The 27,133-nt window shown below is 49.0% G+C and overlaps 1 protein-coding gene across 1 annotated transcript in view; it reads left to right on the top strand.

Moving 5' to 3' along the window:
• LOC138293503 (vitamin D3 hydroxylase-associated protein-like) overlaps nt 1-27,133 on the top strand; it is a 290,584-nt gene that overhangs the window by 56,119 nt on the left and 207,332 nt on the right. Inside the window, exon 2 of the mRNA XM_069232742.1 lies at nt 2,532-2,675. Within this exon, the coding sequence (XP_069088843.1) occupies nt 2,532-2,675 (144 nt within the window). The remainder of the gene's footprint in view (nt 1-2,531; nt 2,676-27,133) is intronic.

A 27,133-nucleotide genomic window follows, 5' to 3' on the forward strand; every position in this document is an offset into this window, starting at 1 on the left:
GTGTAAAGTAAACAATGCAGTAAATGTAAGCTACACATTCACAAATGTATGGGTGGCCTAACAATCATTTTGTTAACATAATCAAATACTTTACCAAGATGATCTGCTACTAGCCTTTTCACTTAAAGAAAAGGGATAATGAGATGAAGCATTGATGTTTCAGCCCTCAAAACTCTTTCTATGACCATGCATGACAAGACTCCACATATCTCTATTCCTGTTGCTGCCACTGATGTTCAAATCAGGAGCCGCAGTCAGAAGCTGAAGTTAAACTGGTGCGGGGGCCAAGACTTTATTCTTAAATGAGGAATGGGGGTCACTGGGATAATTCAATTGGGTAAAGTATTGGCTGTGTTGAAGAGGGCTGACGGAAATCCTTAAGAGAAGGGAGAGCAGTGGCATAGGGCCAGATGTAGCATGAATTTTGCATAGTGCAAACTGCGAAAATCGCAGTTTGCGCCATGCAAAATGCCGATTGCGATGCTCATTCACAATTTGTGTCCCCTTCCTATTTGCGACTCTTATCGCTATGCTAAATTGCTTTGTGACCGTGAATGCGGTCGCAAAGCAATTCGCAGTTACCACCAGTGTCACACTTTGGTAACCCATTCGCAAAAGGGAAGGGGTCCCCATGTGAATGTTGCCAAAAAGGGTTTTTCAGAGCAGGCAGTGGTCCAATGGACCACTGCCTACTCTGAAAAACCGAAACCAAATGCTTTCGTTATTTTTTTTATTTTGCAACTCGTTTTCCTTTAAGGAAAACGGGCTGCAAAATTAAAAAAAACTGCTTTATTTAAAAAGCAGTCACAGACATGGAGGTCTGCTGACTTCAGCAGGCCACCATCCCTGTGAGTGCAGGGAGTCGGTATGGGGTCGCAAAATGCGACCCACCTCATTAATATTAATGAGGTGGGTCTTTGCGACCCCATAGCGACTCGCAGACGGTGTCGCACCGACTCGCAATTTCCGATTCGCAAAATCGGAAAATGCTACATCTGGCCCATAGTGTGGAAGGTGGAGGTGTGGCTGAAAAGTAAATTAAAACAAGAGAAAGCAAAGAACACAACATCAGCACCACCAAACAAATGAGAGGACTCAGATACACTGAGGGCCTGATTCATAAAGATGAACTTCCTATCTTTTTATGGGCAGAGACTCCAGTCGTAAAAAATACTGCTAGTGATATACCTTTGTGAATAGTGAACAAAAGTAAACTTACACAAAAATGTAAGTTCACCTTAATCAATCAGGCCCAGAAAATGCAGCAGTATAACAAGTTCAAAGGGGACAGGCCAACACAAATGTGATCTGAGTGCATCACTAAAAGGGATCCAATGAAGCACTGAAAGTTCACACAGAGAATTAATTGGCAAAGAAAATAGCAACCTGAAGGCAGTGACATTAACAGTAGATAAGCTTCAAAGTATGACGCAGAGTTGTGGCATAGTCTGGAAGAACAGTCACAAAATCAGGTCCTCCACCCAATTGCAGCATGAGGTTTGGAGAAGTGAGAAGATTACAACAGGGTTATTAATTATACTGAGATTAAAAATATAATGTGACATGAACACAGCAATAGAACAGTCATCCTATCATGTCCACATAGACACGGTGCAGGCTCAGTAGCCATCTTGGGAGTACAGAAGCAAAGTACTCAAAATACAAGACCACCTAGATGCAACTTGAGTGCAACAGCAGAATAGTCAAGATAGACAGCATGAACAGAAACAGCAGAAACAGCAGTGAGAGTGCAACAGCAGAGCATTTACAAACAATACCCACCCAGATGCAACATAGGCATACCAGCTGAGTAATTATAATACAAGGACCCCCCAGGTGCTACTAAAGCACAGTAGGAAACAGTAACAATATCAAGTCAGCTGAGATGTGACAAGAACTCAGTAAGATTAAACAAAAAGAAAAATTAAAAGTCAAAACCCACCAAAATATAATTGGGTAATCACAATATTGGGCCTACACAAGGGCAACATGAGCAATGTAGAATTTAAGTTAGTGCAATAGCAAAGCAAGTTTCATCCAGATGCAACATAGGACTGAACCAGAAGTAATGATAGTTCAATAAGTGACAGGGGGCAGCTCACAGTATGGGCCAACAGAATGCCTCAGGTGTATGGTAGCACTGATCAGTCATCAGTAAGTTGAAAAATCAACCATCCGTTCTAATACAAAATATCTGTCACCGTTGTGATGGAGTAACCCTTCCGCCAAGTTCTAAATCAGGCCCAGAGTCATAAAACCACAATAACATTGGTTAGTGATTCTGAAGGATAAGGAAGGTATAGTACATAATTGAATAGATAAAATTATGGAAAGAGCGTATTTGATAGAGGAAGAAGAAAGGTGTTATGCGTCATCCAAATGGGTCGTAATTAGGAGCAAGTTCAGCTTTGCAGAATAACTCCTCGTGCCTTTTCCCCAGGCCTAGTGGGGGAACAAAGTTCCTGCATACGTAAGTAATCTTGCTCATCAGTACACAGTAAAGGCATTTAATAAATACATTTATATTTAAGGCTTTGGAGGTTCACAGGCAGGTGAATTGCCTAACTGGATACCTTCCTGAGTGTGAAGAGCAGCTTCAGGAGGTGATGAAACAGAAGGAGAAAGGCCTGCTGTATGGAGTACCGGTCAGCATCAAGGAGCACTATGGCTACAAGGTAAGACCTTTTACCAGCACTCTTTCAGTGATGTAAGGACCTGTACTGTTTCTGTGATTTTCCAGGAGTTATGCAAACACATTTATTTACACTACAAATGTTACATTTTGGAATGATGGGTGCTAAACAAGGGCTACTTTAGAAAAACAGGCAAAGGTTTGTTTTAAACAAACCATTGTCCCTGTGGGTCTCAATATGTTCTATACCAGTGGTTACCAACCTTTTGACTTTTGTAGACCCCCACTTTATCATTACTGGAACCTGGGGACCCCCACTGAATCAATATTGGACCCCAACTGAGAAAGCTGGGGACCTAACCTGTTTATGTTATTTAATTTTCTAAGCAGTCGTGGACACTCTGAGGAGGCTTTGCGGACCCCAGGTTGCGAACCACTGTACTATACAAATAATTTGGGTAGTATTTTCTTTAAATTAGAGGTATGTTCGATCTCCATAGCAATGTCCAAAGTTCCCTGGAAAAGCTAAGGTTAAATGCCTAGGTGCATCCATTCCAATTTAATTATATTTTTATTTTTCAGGTGTATCCATTACAGAAAGTGCAATATCTTCACACAATATGCAACAGAAAAAGTCTGAAAATTATCAGAGCCATAAAAGAAGATTGTAAAATTGTAAAAACATAATCACAATATTAAATTATCTGTTCTTTTGTTACTCCACATAATGTATCTATGCATATTCAACAAAACACATTTGTATTTTGTAACGATTTAAATAGATATACAACATAAACTCTCTTACTAAAGTCTTACAATATACGTTTATTCACTACAATATATTTAGTATATATCTTCAGTGGAACAGAAAATAAGGATTACCTCAAATCCTCTTTTGCAAAGTATATGTTCTATATGTTCTCTAGTCTTTATTGATTAAATCTTCAAAGGCATAAAACGTCGGCATCACTCCAGCAGGAACTTTTTCAAAGCAAATTCTATTAGTAGATAGTCACTCAGAGCATGAGGTTTGTCTTTCTAATCCAGAAGTTGTATTGGCGGAGGTCAGGTTGAAAGTATCAGGTACTTGTACCATGAAAGCAGTAAACCACGTGTAGTCATTGTACCTACTTTCTGCCGATTGCTCTGCCCGAGTTAGCCCATATTTATACTTTTTTAGCGCCGCATTTGTGCCATTTTTTGACGCAAAAATGGCGCAAACTTGCAAAATACTATGGGGGCATATTTATACTCTGTTTGCGCCGGATTTGCGTCGTTTTTTTTACGCAAATCCGACGCAAAACTAAGTCCATATTTATACTTTGGCGTTAGACCCGTCTAGCGCCAAAGATCTTGGAGTTTGCGTCATTTTTTAGCGTGGGCACCTTCCTTGCGTTAATGATATGCAAGGTTGGCGTTCCCTTCTAAAAAATGACTCCGAGGCATGTGCGCCGTATTTATACTCCCGGGCAAAAATGACGCCCGGGAGTGGGCGGGTCAAAAAAAATGACGTCCAGCTGCTTTTGCGTCATTTCTTAACGCCTGGTCAGGGCAGGCGTTAAGGGACCCGTGGGCTCGGAAGGAGCCCAGAGGTGCCCTCCCATGCCCCCAGGGACACCCCCTGCCACCCTTGCCCACCCCAGGAGGACGCCCAAGGATGGAGGGACCCATCCCAGGGAACTTAAGGTAAGTTCAGGTAAGTGTTATTATTATTTTTTTTTGTGGCATAGGGGGGCCTGATTTGTGCCCCCCTACATGCCACTATGCCCAATGACCATGCCCAGGGGACAGAAGTCCCCTGGGCATGGACATTGGGCAAGGGGGCATGACTCCTGTCTTTGCTAAGACAGGAGTCATGTCAATGGAGGGTGGGAGTAAAAAAAAATGTCGCTAATCGGGTTGAGGCAGATTTTTTGCCTCAGACCGACTTGCCCCATTCTTTGACGCCCAAGCTCCATTTTCCCCTACGCCGGCGCTGCCTGGTGTGGGTCATTTTTTTTGACGCACACCAGTCAGCTCCGCCGGCTAACGTCATTCCATAAATAAGGCGCCCGCATGGCGCTTTGGAATGGTGTTAGCCGGCGTTAAATTTTTTGACGCACAACTGCGTTGGCGCAGTTGTGCGCCAAAAAGTATAAATACGGCCCTATTGCATTTTGTAAGTTTGCGCCGTTTTTGCGTCAAAAAGCAGCGCAAATGTGGTGCTAAAAAAGTATAAATATGGTCAGTGGTTACACAGTCGGTAGTACCGAAAGGCAGCAGGACAGCCACAACCCTTGTGGAAATGTGCCAGGTTGGGGCATTCTTGCTTGCTAGGTGCAGCAGAAAGGCTCTGCGTGAATTCTTTTTCCATGGCAGCCTTATGCTAATTATCAGCCACAAGCTTTACAGTCGTTGTAAATGGTTATTTTTCAACCTTGCAGCAAGGTGCACCCAGGACCGCCATGTTTAAAGGGAACTTTCAGGCGTTCCCCCTCCTCATACCCACTGCACTACTCTGTCATTGTCACTCCACTGCTGTAGCTCCGTGTCCCTCTACACATTCTCATTGTCACTCTGTAGGAGGCTGGCCTGGCTTGTAGTGGGTACCAAGGGGTATTACACTCTGTACCAGGTCCAGTTATCCCTTATTAGTGTAGAAGAGGTGTTTCTAGCAGCTTAGGCTGGTAGAAGGTAGCTATAGCAGAGCAGCTTAGGCTGAACTAGGAGACATGCAAAGTTCCTACTATACCACTGGTGTCATATGCACAATATCATAAGAAAACACAATACACAGATATACTAAAAATAAAGGTACTTTATTTTTATGACAATATGCCAAAGTAATCTCAGTGAGTACCCTCAGTATGAGGAAGCCAAATATACACAAGATATATGTACTCAATACCAAAAATATGCAGTAATAGCAAAAGGAAGTAATGCAAGCAGTGTATAGTTACAATAGATTGCAATAGGAGCACATAGGTATAGGGGCAACACAAACCATATACTCCAAAAGTGGAATGTGAATAACGTATGGACTCCAAACCTATGTGAGCTCGTAGAGGGTCGCTGGGACTGTAAGAAAACAGTGAAGGTTAGAAAAATAGCCCACCCCAAGACCCTGAAAAGTAGGTGTAAAGTGAACCTATATTCCCCAGAGAGCACAGAAGTCGTGATAGGGGAATTCTGCAAGGAAGACCAACACCAGCAATGCAACCAAAGTGGATTTCTGGACGAGAGTACCTGTGGAACAAGGGGACCGAGTCCAAGAGTCGCGACAAAGTCGAGATTGGGCAGATGCCCAGGAAATGCCAGCTGAGTGTGCAAAGGAGCTGCCACTGGATGGTAGAAGTTGTGGATTCTGCAAGAACGAAGAGGGCTCGAAACTTCCCCTTTGGAAGATGGATGTCATACGTCGTGAGGAAGCTTGCAGAGGTGATCCCACGCAGAAAGACCGCAAACAAGCCTTGCTAGCTGCAAGGGTTGTGGTTAGGGTTTTTGGATGCTGCTGTGGCCCAGGAGGGACCAGGATGTCACCACTTGGATGAGGAGACAGAGGGGACACCCAGCAAGTCAGGGAGCCCTCATAAAAGCAGGCAGCACCCGCAGAAGTGCCGGAACAGGCACTATGAAGAGGAGTGAACCGGAGCTCACCCGAAGACACAAAAGGGAGTCTCACGACGCCGGAAGACAAATCAGGAGGTTGTGCACTGCAGGTTAGAGTGTTGGGGATCCAGGCTTGGCTGTGCACAAAGGAAACCCTGGAAGAGTGCACATGAGCCGGAGCAGCTGCAAATCACGCAGTACCCAGCAATGCAGTCTAGCGTGGGGAGGCAAGTACTTACCTCCACCAAACTTGGAGTGAAGAGTCACTGGACTGTGGGAGTCACTTGGACAGAGTTGCTGAGTTCCAGGGACCACACTCGTCGTGCTGAGAGGGGACCCAGAGGACCAGTGATGCAGTCTTTTGTTGCCTGCGGTTGCAGGGGGAAGATTCCGTCGACCCACAGGAGATTTCTTCAGAGCTCCTAGTGCAGAGAGGAGACAGGCTACCCCCAGAGCATGCACTACCAGGAAAACAGTCGAGAAGGTGGCAGGATCAGCGATACAAGGTTGCAGTAGTCGTCTTTGCTACTTTGTTGCGGTTTTGCAGGCGTCCTGAGCAGTCAGCGGTCGATCCTTTTGCAGAAGGTGAAGAGAGAGATGCAGAGGAACTTGGATGAGCACTTGCATTCGTTATCTAAAGAATTCCCCAAAGCAGAGACCCTAAATAGCCAGAAAAGGAGGTTTGGCTACCTAGGAAGGAGGATAGGCTAGCAACACAGGTAAGAGCCTATCAGGAGGAGTCTCTGACATCACCTGCTGGCACTGGCCACTCAGAGCAGTCCAGTGTGCCAGCAGCACCTCTGTTTCCAAGATGGCAGAGGTCTGGAGCACACTGGAGGAGCTCTGGGCACCTCCCCTGGGAGGTGCAGGTCAGGGGAGTGGTCACTCCCCTTTCCTTTGTCCAGTTTTGCGCCAGAGCAGGGCTGGGGGATCGCTGAACCGGTGTAGACTGGCTTATGCAGAGATGGGCACCATCTGTGCCCATCAAAGCATTTCCAGAGGCTGGGAGAGGCTACTCCTCACCAGCCCTGACACCTCTTTCCAAAGGGAGAGGGTGTAACACCCTCTCGCTGAGAAAGTCCTTTGTTCTGTCTTCCTGGGCCAAGCCTGGCTGGACCCCAGGAGGGCAGAAACCTGTCTGAGGGGTTGGCAGCAGCAGCAGCTGCAGTGAAACCCCGGGAAAGGTAGTTTGGCAGTACCCGGGTCTGTGCTAGAGACTCGGGGGATCATGGAATTGTCTCCCCAATGCCAGAATGGCATTGGGGTGACAATTCAATGATCTTAGACATGTTACATGGCCATGTTCGGAGTTACCATTGTGACGCTGTACATAGGTAGTGACCTATGTCCAGTGCACGCGTGTAATGGTGTCCCCGCACTCACAAAGTCCGGGGAATTGGCCCTGAACGATGTGGGGGGACCTTGGCTAGTGCCAGGGTGCCCACACACTAAGTAACTTAGCACCCAACCTTTACCAGGTAAAGGTTAGACATATAGGTGACTTATAAGTTACTTAAGTGCAGTGGTAAATGGCTGTGAAATAACTTGGACGTTATTTCACTCAGGCTGCAGTGGCAGGCCTGTGTAAGAATTGTCAGAGCTCCCTATGGGTGGCAAAAGAAATGCTACAGCCCATAGGGATCTCCTGGAACCCCAATACCCTGGGTACCTCAGTACCATATACTAGGGAATTATAAGGGTGTTCCAGTATGCCAATGTGAATTGGTGAAATTGGTCACTAGCCTGTTAGTGACAATTTGGAAAGCAAAGAGAGAGCATAACCACTGAGGTTCTGGTTAGCAGAGCCTCAGTGAGACAGTTAGTCATCACACAGGGAACACATACAGGGCACACTTATGAGCACTGGGGCCCTGCCTGGCAGAGTCCCAGTGAGACATAGACTAAAACAACATATATACAGTGAAATATGGGGGTAACATGCCAGGCAAGATGGTACTTTCCTACACACTTCATGCTGCCTTTCTCACAATCACTCCCTACACTGTCTCTCACTGTAACACACTAAGGGGGTCATTCTGACCTCAGCGGTAAAAGGCGCTTACCGCCGGTCAGAAGACCGCCATAACACCGCTGTGCCCGCGGTAAACCGCCACGGTCATTCTGACCCGCAACTGGCAAACCGCCAAAAACCCGACATCCACAAAAGTCCGCCACAGCAAAGGTCAGCGAAAATCTGGCGATGACCAAACCTCCACCGCCACGCCAACAGAAATACGCCCATGCCATTACGACACACGAATCCACGCGGCGGTCTTTCAACCGCGGTATTCCATTGGCGGTACACACCGCAGCGCTCAAAATACACACACCCTTACAAAACACAACCACATTGGACAATTTGAAATACACACACCTGATACACATACACACACCACTCCCACACACCTAAGACAATATAAAACACCCACCCACATTACCCACAAACCCTTACTAACACAATTGCGAATCAAGGACAGAGAGAGACAGCACTGCTTAGAGTAGACCATCACACAGAGGCTAATCACAACACCACCCACACAATTACAACGCACAAAACACCATACACCACCACACACATCACACTCCACAACACATACAACATCCCTCACCTCATCCACACCACCCCATGGCACCCCAAAGACACCCCAGGTTCTCTGACGCAGAACTCAGGGTCATGGAGGAGGAAATAGTACGTGTAGAGCCCCAGGTCTTCGGGGCACAGGTGCAGCACACCACAATTGCTAGGAAGATGGAGCTATGGCAAAGGATAGTCGACAGGGTCAACGCGGCGGGACAGCATCCACGCAATCGGGAGGACATCAGGAAGAGATGGAACGACCTACGGGGGAAGGTGCGTTCCATGGTATCAAGGCACAACATTGCGGTGCAGAAGACTGGCGGCGGACCCCCACCTACTCCCCCAGAATTCACAGCATGGGAGGAGGAAGTCTTGCACATCCTGCATCCTGAGGGCCTCGCAGGAGTAGCTGGAGGAATGGACTCTGGTAAGTCAAATCTTAACTACTACTTCCCACCCCCACCCCATCTGCATGCCAGCACATACCCCCACCCTCACCCCCACCCCCATCACACCAACTCCTTCCAAATGTACCACCATCACAACCCACCCATCACAACACCTAGACCTGCATGCGACCACAAAGCATGGACACCCATCACCAAAGCATGCCCACTGCACACACACATCACCCCCACAAGCCACCCTCACAAAAGCCCCTACACGGGAATGCCTGCACTTGGGTACACGGACACCCATCCATCCCACGAAATGCCACACACAGAAGCAATAACCATACCCTTATACCCCTGCAGGACCCGAACGCCACCACACCGCCACGGAGGGTACAGAGATGTCCATCCCACCCCCAGAAGAGGCCCCCAGCGATGACAGCAGCTCTGTCGACCTGGACCCTGATGACCAGCCCGGCCCATCGGGGACCTCTGGACAGTCGGTTCCCCACACACAGCCACAGGCTATACCTAACCCCCTCTGGGAACACCAGCACAGCTCCCACCCAGCGGGCACATGCCTCTGTCTCCAGGACACGTCAATCAGCGGTGTGTCCGCCTCTACAGGGCACCCAGGTTGACCCACCAACTCAACAACAGGGACCTGGGGGCAGTGGTAGTGGGCACACCGTCCAGGGGACAGAGGCCCAAGGAAACAGGGGAACTGGGAGGGCTGCTGTGCGACAGGGGGGGGACAGGCCCAGAGAACCGACTCTCCAAGAGGCCCTCACCACCATCATGGGAGCATACCATCACTCCCAGGAGACGATGGCGACGATACTGGCCAGGTTCCAGGAGATCCAGGCACAGCAGGAGGAACGGTACATGGGGTTCAGAGAGGAACTGAGGAACATCGGTTCCGCAATGGGGACCATCGTCCTGGCCCTTAACCAGATAGTCACCACATTGCTGGACCAGCCTACCACCTCCGCCGGCGCTAGTGGACAGGAGGCCCTCACACAGCGACAGGCCACCAGAACCCCACCTCCTGCTGAAGAACAACCACCCCGCAAGCGGAACCTGAGATCACACAAGAAGACAGAGTAAGATTGCAAGACCCCCACCAGCATAAGATACCCCCTGATGTCATCCCACTGTCCCACATTGTCACCCTGTCCAACCTTGAACTGCCCCTGCTCCATCCTTCCACAGGCATATGGACAATGCACCTGTGAAACTGAGAACTGGACTCTGCCATGGACATTACTACACCCCCACCCATCACCGTTTTACTATCATGTACCTATATGTAGCACTTAAAATAAATCACTTATTGCACTTACAATAACAGGAGTCTGCTTGTATTTTACTATTATGTATCACACATAACGGTACAATTATGTTCTGTTACATTGTGATGACAACATACCAATGACAACAAGCTGTAGTCCATGGGCAAACAAAGCAGAAGTCACGCAGTTGGTCAAACAGCTCCGAAAAGTGAAGGGAAAGTCACAATTCAGTTAAAAGGAAATGGGGGGAAACATAGAAAGTAGAGACGCAGGAGGCCTGAAGTAAATGTAAAATGGCGTGGGTGAATCTTACCTGTGTGCTACTGAAAATACTGTTGTATAACTGTATCCCTGTTGTCCGTGTTGTCCCCGTCGTCTTCCTCCTCTTCACTCTCCACAGGCTCCACAGCTGCTACAACACCACCATCTGGACCATCCTCCTGCAGGAAAGGCACCTGGCGTCGCAATGCAAGATTGTGAAGCATACAGCAGGCCACGATGATATGGCACACCTTCTTTGGTGAGTACATTAGGGATCCCCCTGTCATATGCAGGCACCTAAACCTGGCCTTCAGGACCCCGAAGGTCCTTTCTATTATCCTCCTAGTTCACCCATGGGCCTCATTGTACCGTTCCTCTGCCCTGGTCCGGGGATTCCTCACTGGGGTCAATAGCCAGGAGAGGTTGGGGTAACCAGAGTCACCTAATAACCACACAAGGTGTCTCTGTAGCTGTTCCATCACATAGGGGATGCTGCTATTTCGCATAACATACGCGTCATGCACTGACCCAGGGAACTTGGCATTTACATGGGAGATGTACTGGTCTGCCAAACAGACCACCTGGACATTCATAGAATGATAACTTTTTCTATTTCTGTACACCTGCTCACTGCCTTTGGGGGGGACTAAAGCCACATGGGTCCCATCAATGGCACCAATGATGTTGGGAATATGTCCAAGGGCATAGAAATCACCCTTCACTGTAGCCAAATCATCCTCCTCAGGGAAAACAATGTAGCTCCGCATATATTTCATCAGGGCAGACAACAGTCTGGACAAAACCTTAGAAAACATAGGCTGAGACATCCCTGATGACATGGCCACTGTTGTCTGAAAAGACCCACTTGCCAAAAAATGGAGTACTGACAGCACCTGCACCAGAGGGGGAATCCCTGTGGGTTGGCGGATGGGGGACATCAGGTCTGGCTCCAGCTGGGCACACAGTTCATGAATAGTGGCTCTGTCAAGTCTGTAACGAAGTATAATATGTCGTTCTTCCATTGTCGACAGGTCCACCAGTGGTCGGTACACGGGAGGATTCATCCTTCTCCTCGCAAGTCCCAGCCGACGGTGCCTAGGAAGGACAACATGGAGTACAGAGTCAAGCAAGCCACAGGTTCGTTCACACAGCTTGCACAGTAAATGAATCGCAATGCAGTGAAAGGCGTGTATGAGTGGCAATGCACGGCCTAGGCCTGTGTGACGCAGTAGAAATTAAGCCATGTGGGCCTTTGAAATGGCGGCTGCCTGACCTGTGAAGTGTGACAATGGGATGTGAGGTCAATGCGCTGGCGTGGCACACCGTGGCGGTAGGCGGTCGAAGACCGCGGTGCGAAGCCGCATTGGTTAACATTGAACCCTATGGGTATCAGGAGCCAATAACGATGTGCGCCGGCGGGCGTGACCGCCATTTTCTAGCTGCTTAATCACTCAAGACCTGATCATCCACAGGAGAGGACCTATACTGCAAGTGCTATTGTGACCTCGGTCTGGGAGATACTATGGCTGCTGCGACTGGGGAAAGGGCCCCTGCCTTCACTTCAGAAGAGTTGGAGAAACTTGTTGATGGGGTCCTCCCCCAGTATGCGCTACTCTACGGTCCTCCAGACCAACAGGTGAGTACACTGGGTGCACGTTGAATGGGCTATGCCTGTGTTGAGTGGGGTGAATGTAAGATGGTGGGGAGGGGAGCGAATGAGGAGTGCAATGCACGACAGATGAGAGCATGTGCCACATGGCAAGGTTGGGGAGGGGGGGCCACTCACATCTACCATGCAGAAAAGTGATGATATTTCCTTTCCCACCCTGTACATGTCAAATAGGTCAGCGCCCATCAGAAGATCGAGATTTGGCGTGCCATCGCCAAGGACGTCTGGGCCCTGGGGGTCCACAACAGACGGGGCACCCACTGCCGAAAGAGGTGGGAGGACATCCGCCGCGGGACCAGGAAGACCGCCGAGTCTCTGCTGGGGATGGCCTCCCAACGTAGGAGGGGTGCCAGTCGTACCTTGACCCCCCTGATGTCCCGGATCCTGGCGGTGGCCTACCCCGATTTGGATGGGTGCGTGAGGACATCACAGCAGACACAAGGGGGTGAGTATCAGCACATTATGCTATCTTTCCGCGCAGTGGAGGTGTCTGGGTTGGGGAGGAGGGCTGTGGCTGACTTTAGGTCAGGGTGCTTTCTGTAGGCTAGTCCCCTCCGTTAGGCATGGCCCTGTGCCCCCGCCCCCCACCTCTGTAGGGTGCCAAGTACAGCTATCCATGGTCCTGCATCACCCATGTGTGCATTTGTTGTCCATAGACCTGTAGGCCTAGTCACAAGTACTGAGTAGTGTACCCCGATTGCGCGGCGTAGTGCAGGGGGCTTCTGTGTCTGTCCTCTCCGCCAACGGTGTTGCCAATGCATGCACTCAACCTGTCTTTTTTTCTCCCCCCACCCATTTTCTTTATCTTCCTGTGCATGTGTGCATTAGCATCATCAGGCGGAGGAGAATTGGCATCGGAGCACGAGGGAGCTGCAATTCACATGGCCCCGGAGGGCCATGCTACAGACACCGAGTTCACCAGTGATACGGAGGGCGAGGGGAGCTCCACAACGGGGACCCGTGGAGACGTCAGCGACACCAACACGTCCTCGGAAGGGAGCTCCCTAGCGGTGGCGGCAACATCCGTGCCCACCGCCACAACAGGTACAGCCGCCACCCAGCGCACCAGCCCCGCCCTCCCAGCAGCCCCTCAGCCTTCGCTCCGTGCCCGCTCGCCCAGGAAGGCGGGCATCTCCTTCGCCCCAGGCACCTCAGGCCCTGCCCCAGTTCCCCTGTCATTGACCTCCTCAGGACACTCATTGTTGGGCAGTCTACCCTCTTGAATGCCATCCAGGGTGTAGAAAGGAAGGTGCATCGGCACCAATGCATACCTGGAGGGCATTCATTCGGGTCAGGCTGCCCATCAACGATCGTTCAATGCTCTGGCCTCAGCACTGACGGCAGCCATTGTCCCTGTTTCCAGCCTCCCTCTTCTAACTGCCTCCACCCAGTCCCAGTCTCCTGTTCCTCAGCCTATCCCATCCACACCATCTGACCAGCCTGCACACACCTCAACACCCAAGGGCAGCTCATCCAGACATAAGCACCACAGATCCCACAAGCATTCACCCAAGCAACATCCAGATGCAGACATGCCAACAGTCACTACCACCGCTGTGTCCCCCTCCTCCTCGTCTCCCTCCTCCCTCCCTGTGACGTCTCCACTCACACCTGCATGCACACCACCATCAGCCAGTACTTCATCACCAGCACACCCTCCAGTACAGTCCGCACACATGCAGTCACCACCCCCACTGCCATTTACACGTCCCCTGTGTCCTCTCCCAGTGTGTCTGTCACCCCCTCTTCCAAAACACACAAACGCAGGCAGCCACCCACCCAACAGCCATCCACCTCACGACAGCCTACGTCACAAGCACCTGCACCCAAAGACAGCACACCTGACTCTCCTACAACCACATCCTCTTCCTCCACTCCCACAACCACTACACCTACCCGTCCCTGTCCTTCCAAATTGATTTTCCTTTCCAACCTTGACCTCTTTCCAAACACTGACCCACCCCCTCCATCTGGTAAGAGTCCTAAGAGCACCTCAGCCACCACGAGCCCTGCATCGAGGGCGACCATTGTGCACGGGTTTTGGAGTCCACCTTTTCCTAGTGCAGATACATCGGCCAGCAGCTAGGGGACAGCCAGCCCACCCCCTGGGAAGAGAACCCAAAAAACAAAGGGCCGGCGCGAGAAGGCTGAGACGGCTGCCACCAAGGAGCGTAGTTGTGGCCCGTCACCTGCCACAACATCAAGGGGAGGCAAGGGCCAGAGAGCTTCATCGAAGGAGGGCAAGGGCAGCAGGGCGGAGAAGTCAGCCAGCAGGCGCGCGGACCAGGAGGGCCCCACCAGCCGCATACCGGGTGTGACGGAGGACACCCACGGGCCCAGGACTTCATCACAGGAGGGGCCAGCAAACGCACGGTCGGAGGGCGACTAAGCGGGGAGTCCTGGCCAGGTCTGGCTCCCTTGAAAGACAGGACAAGCACCGCTGAAGAGGGCCCCGCCAAGACAGGCACCGCTGAACAGGGCCCCGCCGTGAAGAGCACCGCTGAAGAGGGCCCCGCCGTGAAGAGCACCGCTGAACAGGGCCCCGCCGTGAAGAGCACCATTGAAGAGGTCCCCGCCAAGACAGGCACCGCGGAAGAGTGCCCCGCCAAGACAGGCACCGCTGAAGAGGGCCCCGCCAAGACAGGACAGGCACCACTGAAGAGGGCCCCGCCAAGACAGGCACCGCTGAAGAGGGCCCCACCGTGAAGAGCACCGCTGAAGAGGGCCCCGCCGTGAAGAGCACAGCTGAAGAGGGCCCCGCCGTGAAGAGCACCGCTGAACAGGGCCCCGCCAAGACAGGCACCGCTGAAGAGGGCCCCGCCAAGACAGGCACCGCTGAAGAGGGCCCCGCCAAGACAGGCACCGCTGAACAGGGCCCCGCCGTGAAGGGCACCGCTGAAGAGGGCCCCGCCGTGAAGAGCACCGCTAAAGAGGGCCCCGCCGTGAAGAGCACCGCTGAAGAGGGCCCCGCGTGAAGAGCACCGCTGAACAGGGCCCCGCCGTCTCAAGCACCGCTCCGCTGGGCCCTTCATCTCAAGCACCGCTCCGCTGGGCCCTTCCTGTCAAGCACCGCTCCGCTGGGCCCCGCCGTCTCAAGCACCGCTCCGCTGGGCCCTTCATCTAAAGCACCGCTCCGCTGGGCCCTTCATCTCAAGCACCGCTCCGCTGGGCCCTTCCTGTCATTCACCGCTCCGCTGGGCCCTTCCTGTCAAGCACCGCTCCGCTGGGCCCCGCCTGTCCAGCACCGCTCCGCTGGGCCCGCCGTCTCAAGCACCACTCTGCTGGGCCCTTCCTGTCAAGCACCGCTCTGCTGGGCCCTTCCTGTCAATCACCGCTCCGCTGGGCCCCGCCGTCTCAAGCACCGCTCCGCTGGGCCCTTCATCTCAAGCACCGCTCCGCTGGGCCCTTCCTGTCAAGCACCGCTCCGCTGGGCCCTTCCTGTCAAGCACCGCTCCGCTGAGCCCCGCCTGTCAAGCACCGCTCCGCTGGGCCCCGCCGTCTCAAGCACCGCTCCGCTGGGCCCTTCCTGTCAAGCACCGCTCCGCTGGGCCCTGCCGTCTCAAGCACCGCTCCGCTGGGCCCTTCATCTCAAGCACCGCTCCGCTGGGCCCTTCATCTCAAGCACCGCTCCGCTGGGCCCTTCCTGTCAAGCACCGCTCCGCTGGGCCCCGCCGTCTCAAGCACCGCTCCGCTGGGCCCTTCCCGTCAAGCACCGCTCCGCTGGGCCCCGCCGTCTCAAGCACCGCTCCGCTGGGCCCTTCATCTCAAGCACCGCTCCGCTGGGCCCTTCATCTCAAGCACCACTCCGCTGGGCCCTTCCTGTCAAGCACCGCTCCGCTGGGCCCTTCCTGTCAATCACCGCTCCGCTGGGCCCTTCCTGTCAAGCACCGCTCCGCTGGGCCCCGCCGTCTCAAGCACCGCTCCGCTGGGCCCTTCCTGTCAAGCACCGCTCCGCTGGGCCCCGCCGTCTCAAGCACCGCTCCGCTGGGCCCTTCATCTCAAGCACCGCTCCGCTGGGCCCTTCATCTCAAGCACCGCTCCGCTGGGCCCTTCCTGTCAAGCACCGCTCTGCTGGGCCCTTCCTGTCAAGCACCGCTCCGCTGGGCCCTTCCTGTCAAGCACCGCTCCGCTGGGCACCGCCTGTCAAGCACTGCTCCGCTGGGCCCCGCCGTCTCAAGCACCGCTCCGCTGGGCCCTTCCTGTCAAGCACTGCTCCGCTGGGCCCTTCCTTTCAAGCACCGCTCCGCTGGGACCTTCATCTCAAGCACCGCTGGCCCATTGACAGTGCCGGTTCTGTGTCGAGCTGGTGTTCACGCTGCACTCTGGGCACCCTGCCTCCTCCAATACCAGTGGAGTCGGTTATCCATCTGATGGACTGTGGCTTTGCACTCCCCAGGATAAAGTCATGGGCAACCCACCCACTGTAGAGACTTGAGAGACTGTGGCTTTGCACTCCCCAGGATGGTACAGTGGGCATGGAGGCCCCTCGTGGATCTGGCGTTGTGGACTCCTGTGGCTGAGGTGCCCCCCCTTCCCTTCCCCCTGAGGTGCCTGTAGTTTTATCATCTGATGCCCCAGCAGTGTTCTCTCCAACGGTATCTGGTCTCCTGTGTGGGCTTTGCCCATGTGTTTGTGGACATTGGCCCATGGACTGTGGAACTTTAACAAAATGAGCTGGACTTATTGCCTATGTATTTAGGTTTCGCACTGTTTTTTTTTTTTTTTTATGTTTCATATAGATATTTTTCCATGACTTCAATGAACCTATTTTATACATAAATTTGAATTATCGTTTTCATTATGTCTTTGCATTTTTCCAGGGGGTTTGGGGGTTGTCACTCTGAGTTGTTGCTCTGCATTGGTGTGTAGGTAGTTGGGGGGGGGAGGGGGCGTCGCGTATGTGTGTGCCCGTAAGCTTTCCTCCTCCCCCCTCCCCTGTGTCGTAGGTGCAGTACTCACCATTGTCGTCTGCGCCGGCGTTCGTACTCGTGGTAGATGAGCAGGTAGACAATAGCTGGTAGGATGTTTAATTCGGGTTCCATGGTGTCCTCCTTCCTCGTGGAGTGTGTAGAGGTGAGCGTTTTTCCATTCGTAGTCTGTTTCCGCCGTGTTTTTATCGGCGGGGCTCCCGCCCCGGAAAAGGTGGCGGATTGGTGAGTTGTGATAGGGTGGGCGGTACATTGTCTGCGCCTGCCTGTTGGCGGTGACCGCCGTGCTGTTTGTCGGTCCCGCCGTGGCGGTCGGAGTGTTAAAGTGGCGGGCTGTGTTGGCGGTTCCCGCCAGGGTCAGAATTCCTTTTTTTTCACCGCCTGCCTGTTGGCGGGTTGGCCGCCGCTTTATCACCGACCGCCAGGGTTGGAATGACCCCCTAAATGTTCTCATTTACACTTCATTCCCCCTCTCCTTAATGCCCCCATGCCATCTCTCATTGTCCTCTGTCTCCCTTCTCATTTCGTCACTCTGCTACTGTCTCTCTCATTTTCACTGCTAATGCTCCCTCATTGTTACTCTGATATTCTCTCTCATTGTAGTGAGCCACCTGGGTTCAACGCACACACCCCTGACCCAAACGCAACTCGACGCCTGGACATGGGAGAGGATATAACTAAAAGGGGCATGAACTGCTTGGGGGTTCAGTCCCAGTCATACGGATTCGTGTGTGGGTTGTTACTTTCTGCATGGCGGCATGCAAGCGACTGAGCCATGTAAAACACCGACGATTAGGGTGGGGAGATGCCCCGTGGATGCTATTATTACCAAGCCATAGCCGTAAATCACCCAGTCACCTCTCCCCAGCACGGCACACGCATGTTGAGCACCATCTCAAGAGCACTCACAGCACATGTACACTGTCAAGGAGACATCGGTCCCCCCGTACCGCTCGAATGCGAGAAAATCAGGGGGAGGAGGCGAGAGTGCTGTAATTAGGGGTGCAACTACACCTCACCATGAGGGGGGGCTAACACTTCCAGCAAGTGGTGCGGGTCCTGCATTTCAAGTAATGTGGACAGAGCTATCTTTATTGCAATATGAGGGAAAGAAGTGACAAACTGTGCAGTTTAAGCATAGTGGACAAACCCAATCTGAATAAGATTGGGGGATTGGAGTGTGTGGTTATGCTGGTTTCTCACTTGGCGGAGTTGTTTGGTGATGGGCCTGGTTGCTGAGGTCATCTTTTGGTGTTTGATCCATTTGCTGCATGGGGATATTTTGATTTGTTACATGTTTATTTTCCTGTTATTAGAGATCTTCCTTTATTAGACCACTATAGGCGTTGTTCATTTAAGTATGAGTCAAAGATGAGTTTTCATACTTAAATTTGATTTGTGTATTATCTGTGTTGGACTTTTTTGCTTATGCAGGGTCATCCTCAATCTTTTTGCCTCCTACCTCCTATTTATTCTGACCTGTTGCTGTTGGCTTTTGAACTCTGAGCACTTTACCACTGCTAACCAGTGCTAAAGGGCATATTCTCTCTGTGTAAATTGTATGTAATTGGTTTATCCATGATTGGCATACTTGATTTACTAGTAAGTCCCTAGTAAAGTGCACTAGAGGTGCCAGTGCCTGTAAATCAAATGCTGCTAGTGGGCCTGCAGCACTGGTTGTGCCACCCACATAAGTAGGTCTGTAATCATGTCTCAGACCTGCCATTGCAGTGTCTGTAGTTTTAACTGTAAATTCGACTTGGCAAGTGTACCCACTTGCCAGGCCTAAACCTTCCCTTTTCTTACATATAAGGCACCCCTAAGGTAGGCCCTAGGTAGCCCCAATGGCAGGGTGCAGTGTATGGTTAAGGTAGGACATAGAGTAATGTGTTTTATATGTCCTGACAGTGAAATATTCCTAAATTCGTTTTTCACTGTTGAAAGGCCTGTCCCTCTCATAGGTTAAACTGGGGGCTACCTTTAAATCTGATTAAAGTGTAGATTCCCTTTGGGAGCGGATGGACATGTGGAGTTTGGGGTCTCCGAGCTCACAATTCAAAAATAGAACTTTTAGTAAAGTTGATTTTAAGATTGTGTGTTTGAAAATGCCACTTTTACAAAGTGAGCATTTTCTTGCTTTTACCATTTCTGTGACTCCGCCTGTTTGTGGAATCCCTGTCTGGGTCAGTTTGACAGTTAGGCTGGTTGCACCTCACACTAGACAGTGACACAAAGGGAGCTGGGGTGTAGTCTACATTTCCTGATGAGCCATCTGTGCTAGGAGGGAGGGGAGGAGTGGTCACTTACACCTGAAAGGGCTGTGCCTGTCCTCACACAATGTAGTCTCCGACCCCCTGGTGAGTGTCTGGGGCCTGGCATGGGCAAGGCAGGATTTCACATTCAAAAGAGACTTTACTTTGAAGTAGGCCTACTTCCAAGGAGAAATTGGGTATAAGAAGGGCACCCAAAACACAGACTTTAGAACACTTCTGGAAACAAGAGGAACCTCTGCCTGGATAAGAGCTGAAGAGCTGAGGAAGGAGAGCTGCCCTGCCTGTGACTGTGCTTTGTGGAACTATCCTGCAGTTGTTGCTTCTGCCAGAGTAAGAGGGCAAAGACTGGACTTTGTGTGCCTTTCATCTTGTGAAGAAATCTCCAGGGGCTTTATTTAGAGCTAGCCTCCTGTTGTTTGAAGTCTCAGGGACAGCAAAGACTTCTCTCTGCCAGCACCTGGAGTCTCTGGAGTGACTCCTGCTCTGACAAGTGGTTCCCTATCCAGTCCCTGGACCCTTGAAAGGAAAGCTGGTGAAAATTCGAGGACGACTTTGGACTGACGCGGCTGCTGAATCCGGTGACGCCGCCTGCAACTGACTCCGTGATCTTCGCTGGAATGCGACGACCTTCGCAGGCCCGACATCGCTGCAGCCCCGACGACTTTGCGCATCGAATTGTTTTCACTCTTCACCAAAGGTACTGTACTTGGGGGTCTACGCGACTCCGTGTCCGGCGCAGCTGGTGTCGGCTTGTTGTGAACGACTCTGTCATGACGCCGTGTTAACACCTCATCGAAGCATTTTGTGTTTCTAAGCGCTATTTTTTAGTTTAATCTTAAACAATTCGAACTTGACTTGTGTATGTTGGATTTTTGTCATTTTGGTCTTGTTTTGTTTAGATAAATATTTTCTATTGTTCTAATCTGGTGTTGTGTCATTTTGTAGTGTTTTCATTAAGTTACTGTGTGTGTTGGTACAAATACTTTACACCTAGCACTCTGAAGTTAAGCCAACTGCTCTGCCAAGCTACCAAGGGGGTAAGCAGGGGTTAGCTGAGGGTGATTCTCTTTTACCCTGCCTAGAGTGAGGGTCCTTGAAGAAGGAGATTAGGTCCAGTGGAGAGCAAAAGCAAGTGATATTCAGGAAGTCGGAATGTTAGGTACATTAGTTGTGAATAGAAGGAAGCTGACCTGAAGGGTTAAAGTGAGATGATGATCTGTCTAATAAAAAAGACGCAACCTGCTCCAGTTTGCCCCTGTTTGTTTTGAAGCCTCTGTAGACGATTTGGATGGTGAATATATTCAAAGGGCAATGAAGAGTTCCAGTCATACGCCTTCTAGTACTCCAATGCAGATATTTTTCTTAAAGCAAATCTTTCTGTCTTTTTTGACTAAAAGAGCCTGTTATCGGCCAGAAGTAAAAAGGATCTCTTGTTTCAAGGCATGTTTGTTTTAGGAAGGGTTTATGTAAGACATTTAGAGTTCATTTGGTCAGTTCTGGCTGGATTGGCTACAGAGCTATTTAAGAGGACATTGATCAGCAGGGAAGTAGCTTAGTCAGTGAGATCTCACATTTCCCAACTAAACAAATGGGAAAAACCAACACAGGAGTAGCAGATTCTGGGCCCCCAGACCCAAATGCAAGCCAAGAACACATTTATTTAGGGGAGGTATCAGATCCCATACACCCTCCGTGAAGCTATGTATAACTCTGTTGGTCTCCTGGTAATTATGCTGGCCTACAAGTGTTTACAGCATTGATGAAGTCTTCTGTGGTCAGCAGGTTAAACAGGTTAACTGTAGTTGCTTTTGTGTTTGGTTATCTGATGAACTGAGCCGGGCTGCTAGAATTCTTGTTGGGCAGTGGGAAGTCAAGGAGGGAAACTGACTCTGGTGGGTAGGAAGCGATTCAGGTGTGACGTGATTTCAGCAAGGGTCAGTGGTGAGGAGGCCTTTTGCTGTGTTGCCAAAGAACCAAGATGCCCTAAGATACTACTGCTATTTCAGGTATTGTGGTTGAATGACCCTTTTTTCTCTGAAGTATGCTAGGGGGGTTGTTGATTGGTTCATTGAGGCCCCTCATCAGGTCTACAGGTTGCTCAGCAGTCCTCCCTATTCAGATTTCCTTTCCTTTGGTACGTGATCTTGGGCACTGTCAGCTTACCAGTACATAGGGCAGGTCTCCCTGAAGCAAGGAAAACATCAGGTATTGTGGTTTGGTAACTCTATTTGCTCCAGTCACCTTTCCTCACTACCCTCACCAGAAGAAAAAAATTGAAACATTCACTGTAAGTATCTGGTTTCCCAGATTTTGTCTCTAGCCTCATGCTGATCTAGTGTATAGAAGCCTAATACTTTCACGTGACATGACTGAGGCCATTCATCTGTTCTGTGACCTGGAGGGGCACGCCAATCATGTTCTCATTTTGCTGACAGTGGACTACTGACTTGTCACAGGTTTAGGGTTGGACTGTGACAGAAAATAAGTTCGGGTATCAAAATAAAAGTGGCCCCCATTATGGAATTCAATACCTAAAAAAGTGTCCCATATTTGCAAATTGGGTCAGTTTTGAACTTGTAAAAACAAGATGTATAATTATTTTTAAAGATATGGAAGACTGCATGGATTTTTCTGCAAGCAATGTTTGTTTTAATATCAGGGAAATCTACAGTATAAATCGGCTCAGCAGACTATAAAATATGCCCACAAACGAAAAACCAGCCCACAAAGTGAGCTGTCAGAGCAGTCCATTGGGCACTGCCTGATTGTCCTATAGGCCAGTCCAACCCTGCATAGGTTGAGCATGTAGATGGATGGTGCATCATACTGTGTTTTGTGAATCCATAGTCATGGGCTGGAATTTTTAGCTGTGTCACTGGAGTGGAGGCCACACTTGTGTAAACTTCAGCTTCAATGTGTTAATCCTAATCCTTGTGCTAACATTCCAAATGTGTTATGCAATCGGCTTTTATGGTACATGCAATGTGTGCAGGAGTGTGCCAGAGTAATGGAGGTCTGTGGATTCCATTTTAGAAAGCCCTATGCCTGCTCCTGTGCACAAGATGGAGGTAACATTGTTTTCCAAGATGTTGGAAGTGTTTTGCTGACATTCCTGAAGCTAGAGGGAGGAGACCTAGACGATGAAGTGGGTAGAGACAACTAGACCCCTTTAGAAACTCAAAGAGGCCATTTTGTTGGGAGGACCTGCTGATTAGTCTTTCTGCAGTACTGCTATGTGGAAGATGATTTGGGTGAAGTCTCTTTTCAGTGTGAAAGGGTCTTTTTAGGTGAGCCCGCCTTTTGTATTTCCCGTGATCATGTACAGTGTGGCTGTTGAGAAGCCAGGCTTAGAAAGTTCATGCCTATTTGTGCCTCTACTGTAGGCCTCCAGGCTGGAGGCTACCCTGATAGGGGGATCATCACTCTGCTTTGCAGCATACTATGATAACTGCTGTGCACCCAGAGCCGATTTCTGACTGACAGCTTCTCAGATGAGAGGGGTTATTCCCTGGAGTCTTGCCTGAGTGGACGAACTGTATCTCTAAACCTAGTGCCTGGAACTCAGCCTGACTACTGAGAGAGCGAGCGAAAGATCCAGCGAGAACGTGGTGCTGAGGGTCTACCCAGGGGATGGGAGACTGCATAGAGAGATTGGTGAGCCTGAAAGTATGGTTGAAGTCTCTCCAGAAGTGAAGTGCCAAGTGGGAATCATGGATAGGCGCCTAACTTTGCTGCTGTGCAATAAGAACAATTGTGACTGAAGCGATTGAAGCCAAGGCCTGTGACTATGGCTGTCAGCACCGCTGCTAGTATGGCACTGTTTCCCTGTCTACGTGGCTGCCCTTCTTCTGCTCAACAACAAGTGACCTAGAAGTGGGTCCAATGCCTAACCCCAATCCCTGCCAACAACAGTATCTGCGTTATCAAAGGGCTCTGTGCTAACACTCTGGCTACCAATCACTGGCAACCCCCACGCCACCTCCCTGAGATGCTTGCCACTACTTTCCATGGCTACCACTGAGCCCTAAGCAATATTTTCTCAACCATTTATGTAGTAATTCAGCAAAGCAATTTCCTCAGTCAATTGTCACCATCAATGTCACTCCTGTCAGCCTACCTAACCAAGATTAGCATCAGCATGTGGGTCTTCATGCAAAAACAATTTAGATAAAACATTAATTTGGAAAAATCTAACTAAATGAGAAATTCTGTAAAACAGCGCAGTTGGTACCTAGAAGGAAAGGCACAAGTTAATCAGTCGCATTATTATAGCTACCTATCCAAGATGGGTCAGCAACGAGTCAGTCTTCGTCTCCGGGTCATCAGTAGTCAGCAAAGCATCAGGCTCACAGAGTGTAAGCCCAATTATCAGCACTTTGGACAGCGTCTCCTGACGTCATCAACTTTCTCCTCTCCACTCTGATTTTACTCCCCTTGTCATGACTTTTTATTAGGGTCTCTCAGTCCATCCCACTAATTGCTAATTGGTCAACCTTATCAGAAGTTATGACTCTAACCTATAGTTTTTGTTTATCGCATCTATTAATCTGATCCGTCCTCCTGGTAATGAGAACATCACTCGGCTCTTCAGGTAACTAAATTGTTGCACATAAGTCTTTTAGTCAGAGCTTCCATTGTTCAAGTCCTGGGGAAGTATGTTTAGCCTACACTACACATAATTATATCAAATTGTCTTCATCATCTCCTGTCCGCTGGTACATTTGCAGAATGTTCTAGCAAAGTCATCTGAACTCTGCGCAGTTCAAGGTCCTTTGCTCTGGTTACCAGTCCTCGCAAGCCTTGTCGCGTCTTTACGTTATAAGCAGGCAAGGCCCAGTGAAACCAGGCCTTTAGTTTGGCTAAATTGAGAATGCGAATTAACATAAAACATAGATTATACATCCAAGTATGACATATTAATGCTTGTTACATGAATATTTCTCATTATTTGGCATCTTGTTAATACGCATGGTGACCACTCCCTGTGGGCACATGTTGCTTATGCACGTTATTTTCAAATATTAGTTTCTTCACTGAATTTTCTTCATCAATAAACACCCATTAGCTATTAGAAATTTCTCAAATTAGCACATCTGCTCCACCAGTCCCTCCTCTGATGACTAAATATGTCATCACACCTTCCATTATCAACATTTCCTAGATTTGTTTCAGCTACATTTTGATTTCCTCTTCTTGTATTTTCTCTATAAATTCTTCTCCTAGGTTGTTCTTCTTTAATTTTACTTTTTGCCATAATTTACATGCACCCCATAATCCTTAATATGATAATGTTCACAATTAATATTCCTTGGCCAATTTTCCATAGTATCCCACCCCAAATTTGACTAAACCACAGCAACAAATCCATTTCCAACTTTCTCCCAAACTCCTGGTTCCTTTAATTCCTTCAAATCTTTGCTCGCATTAGTTAAATTAGTAAGTAAGTCTTTTATCTCCTTATCATTTTCAGGAATATAGGAGCACCAGTGCTGAGCATTAATCATTTTACAGACTCTGTCGTCCTTTGCTAAAATTATATCTAAAGGAAGCCTATTTTGAAGCGTCATAGCTCTATCCGCAGCCAGTTCAGTATTTAACAGAAGCATTGCGCCTGTAAAGTTTGTCAGCATGTTATCCACAATAGTAGACAATTTCCGTATCTTGTTTGCATTTAAAATAACTCCTACTGAAGGAATTATTGCCCTCAAAATATCCCCTATGATTGCAGAGGCTGTTTCTCTATTTTGTCGTATTTGGTGTAATTCAGTCACTTTCGGTATCTTTGAATCATCTATCTGGTCAATTTTAGGGAAAACTATTCCCAAATAACATGTCCCATACCATCCTCTAGGAAGACGGTAATAGGCACTAAGCCTGCAAATATAATAAATTCCAGGAATCACAGGGTCTGCACCGTTCAGCATAAAAGTCCACTTACTCTGAAACAAGAATACATGTCTACATTCACTCGTTACCACAAACAAAGTGTCAGTGTGCGATTTTGGCCTATATATACAAAGCTTTCCTACATGGAATGCATCTGAAGCTAATCTCCCTTGTGTTTTAATAGCAGTGTAAGCATAATCATTTTCATAAGTTCTTTTCTCAGCCCTTTTTCCAATTTCTCTTTAAGTGCTTTTCTCCTATCATCAGTATGCCCTTTAAAGATCTTTTCCATTGGCGTTAATAAGCAGGTTAAATTGTTACGATATGCATAAGCCGTTCCAAAGGTTAGGGTTGGCTCAAAGAATCCTCTAACTAATACTATATCATGCTCCTTAGCTATCTTACTCAAATATCTAATAATCGGAACAAAGGAAAGCACCACATTGTGGTTGGAGTAAAAATATTGAATATACTCTTGGTTATGGAATAGGGTTAGTAGCAAACTACAAGTTATACCATAAGTTAGAGGTAAACTATGGTATGTAACCTCTTCTTCCACAAAGGAAGGAATTTGCGTACACACAAGACAATTCTTTGCATCCATTGTCTCTACATACTCACTCAACAACCGATAGAAAACGTTAGAAGACAGCTCTCCTCTTGCATTAGTATACTCATGCAAATATTTTTCATCTATCTTAAACCTCTCTAAAGCTATTAGTGTAGTAGTCTAATGAACAGGAATAATAGACACTTCTTTCATCTCATGAATAGACATTCCTACAATCATTATTATAAACATTATTCCACACACAAATTCCATTCCCACACTCAGATATGTACAATACCTAATGTTTCTAGTGCTATTATTTAATTCAGCCAAGATCTGTAAAGAATCAGAAGCAGAGATAACTCTTAAGTAAGGTGCAACAGGAAAAAATAACAAATTGGAAAACCCCAAAAAATACTTCTTTCTCACAGTTCAGATTCATACACAAGAACCCTTTTTCTTCCTTTGTCAAATTGGTTAGCAGCTTGTCACATACAGATGTTCAGATGTCATATCAGGGTATCAGTGTCTCTTCCGGTTACATTTTGACAGTTTCTCAATTGTCCTTTTAGATTAGCTCAACAACTCAGTCTATTGATTCTCTTCAGGTTGCATCAAAGTACTGATTTGAAACTTCTCTGTCAAAGCAGAAGGACATGAACTTGTTTTGCCATTCAGTTGTTGCTGCATATGCCCACTCAGGACCTGCATATCTTCGACTTGCTACTCTCTTTCTTTTCAACTTTCGTTCTCCTGCTAGCTCTCCTTCACTTCGTTTGTCTTTTCTTAAAGTGTCTATCTCCTCTTCTATTGTCTCATTTATAACCAAGTCTTTCTTCTTGCCTACTTGAGATTCAGGCCAATTGTCTCCTTTTCTTGTTCCTTCTGTCAATAATCTGTGGTGTTTTCTCTTGATGGACCTGCAACGGGTTCAGAAGGAGTCAGATCACTTTGGCTTTGATCCGCCTCAACTCTTTCCCTCTTAGGTTCTGGCACTTGGTCTCATTGTGCTTTGTCACCATCTGCTTCTGGGAGAACCTCCCCTGTGCTTGATTCACCAGTTGCCTCCATTGGATTAGGCTCT

The sequence above is a fragment of the Pleurodeles waltl genome, chromosome 4_2 (genome assembly GCF_031143425.1).
Source record: "Pleurodeles waltl isolate 20211129_DDA chromosome 4_2, aPleWal1.hap1.20221129, whole genome shotgun sequence".
Lineage (NCBI taxonomy): Eukaryota > Metazoa > Chordata > Amphibia > Caudata > Salamandridae > Pleurodeles > Pleurodeles waltl.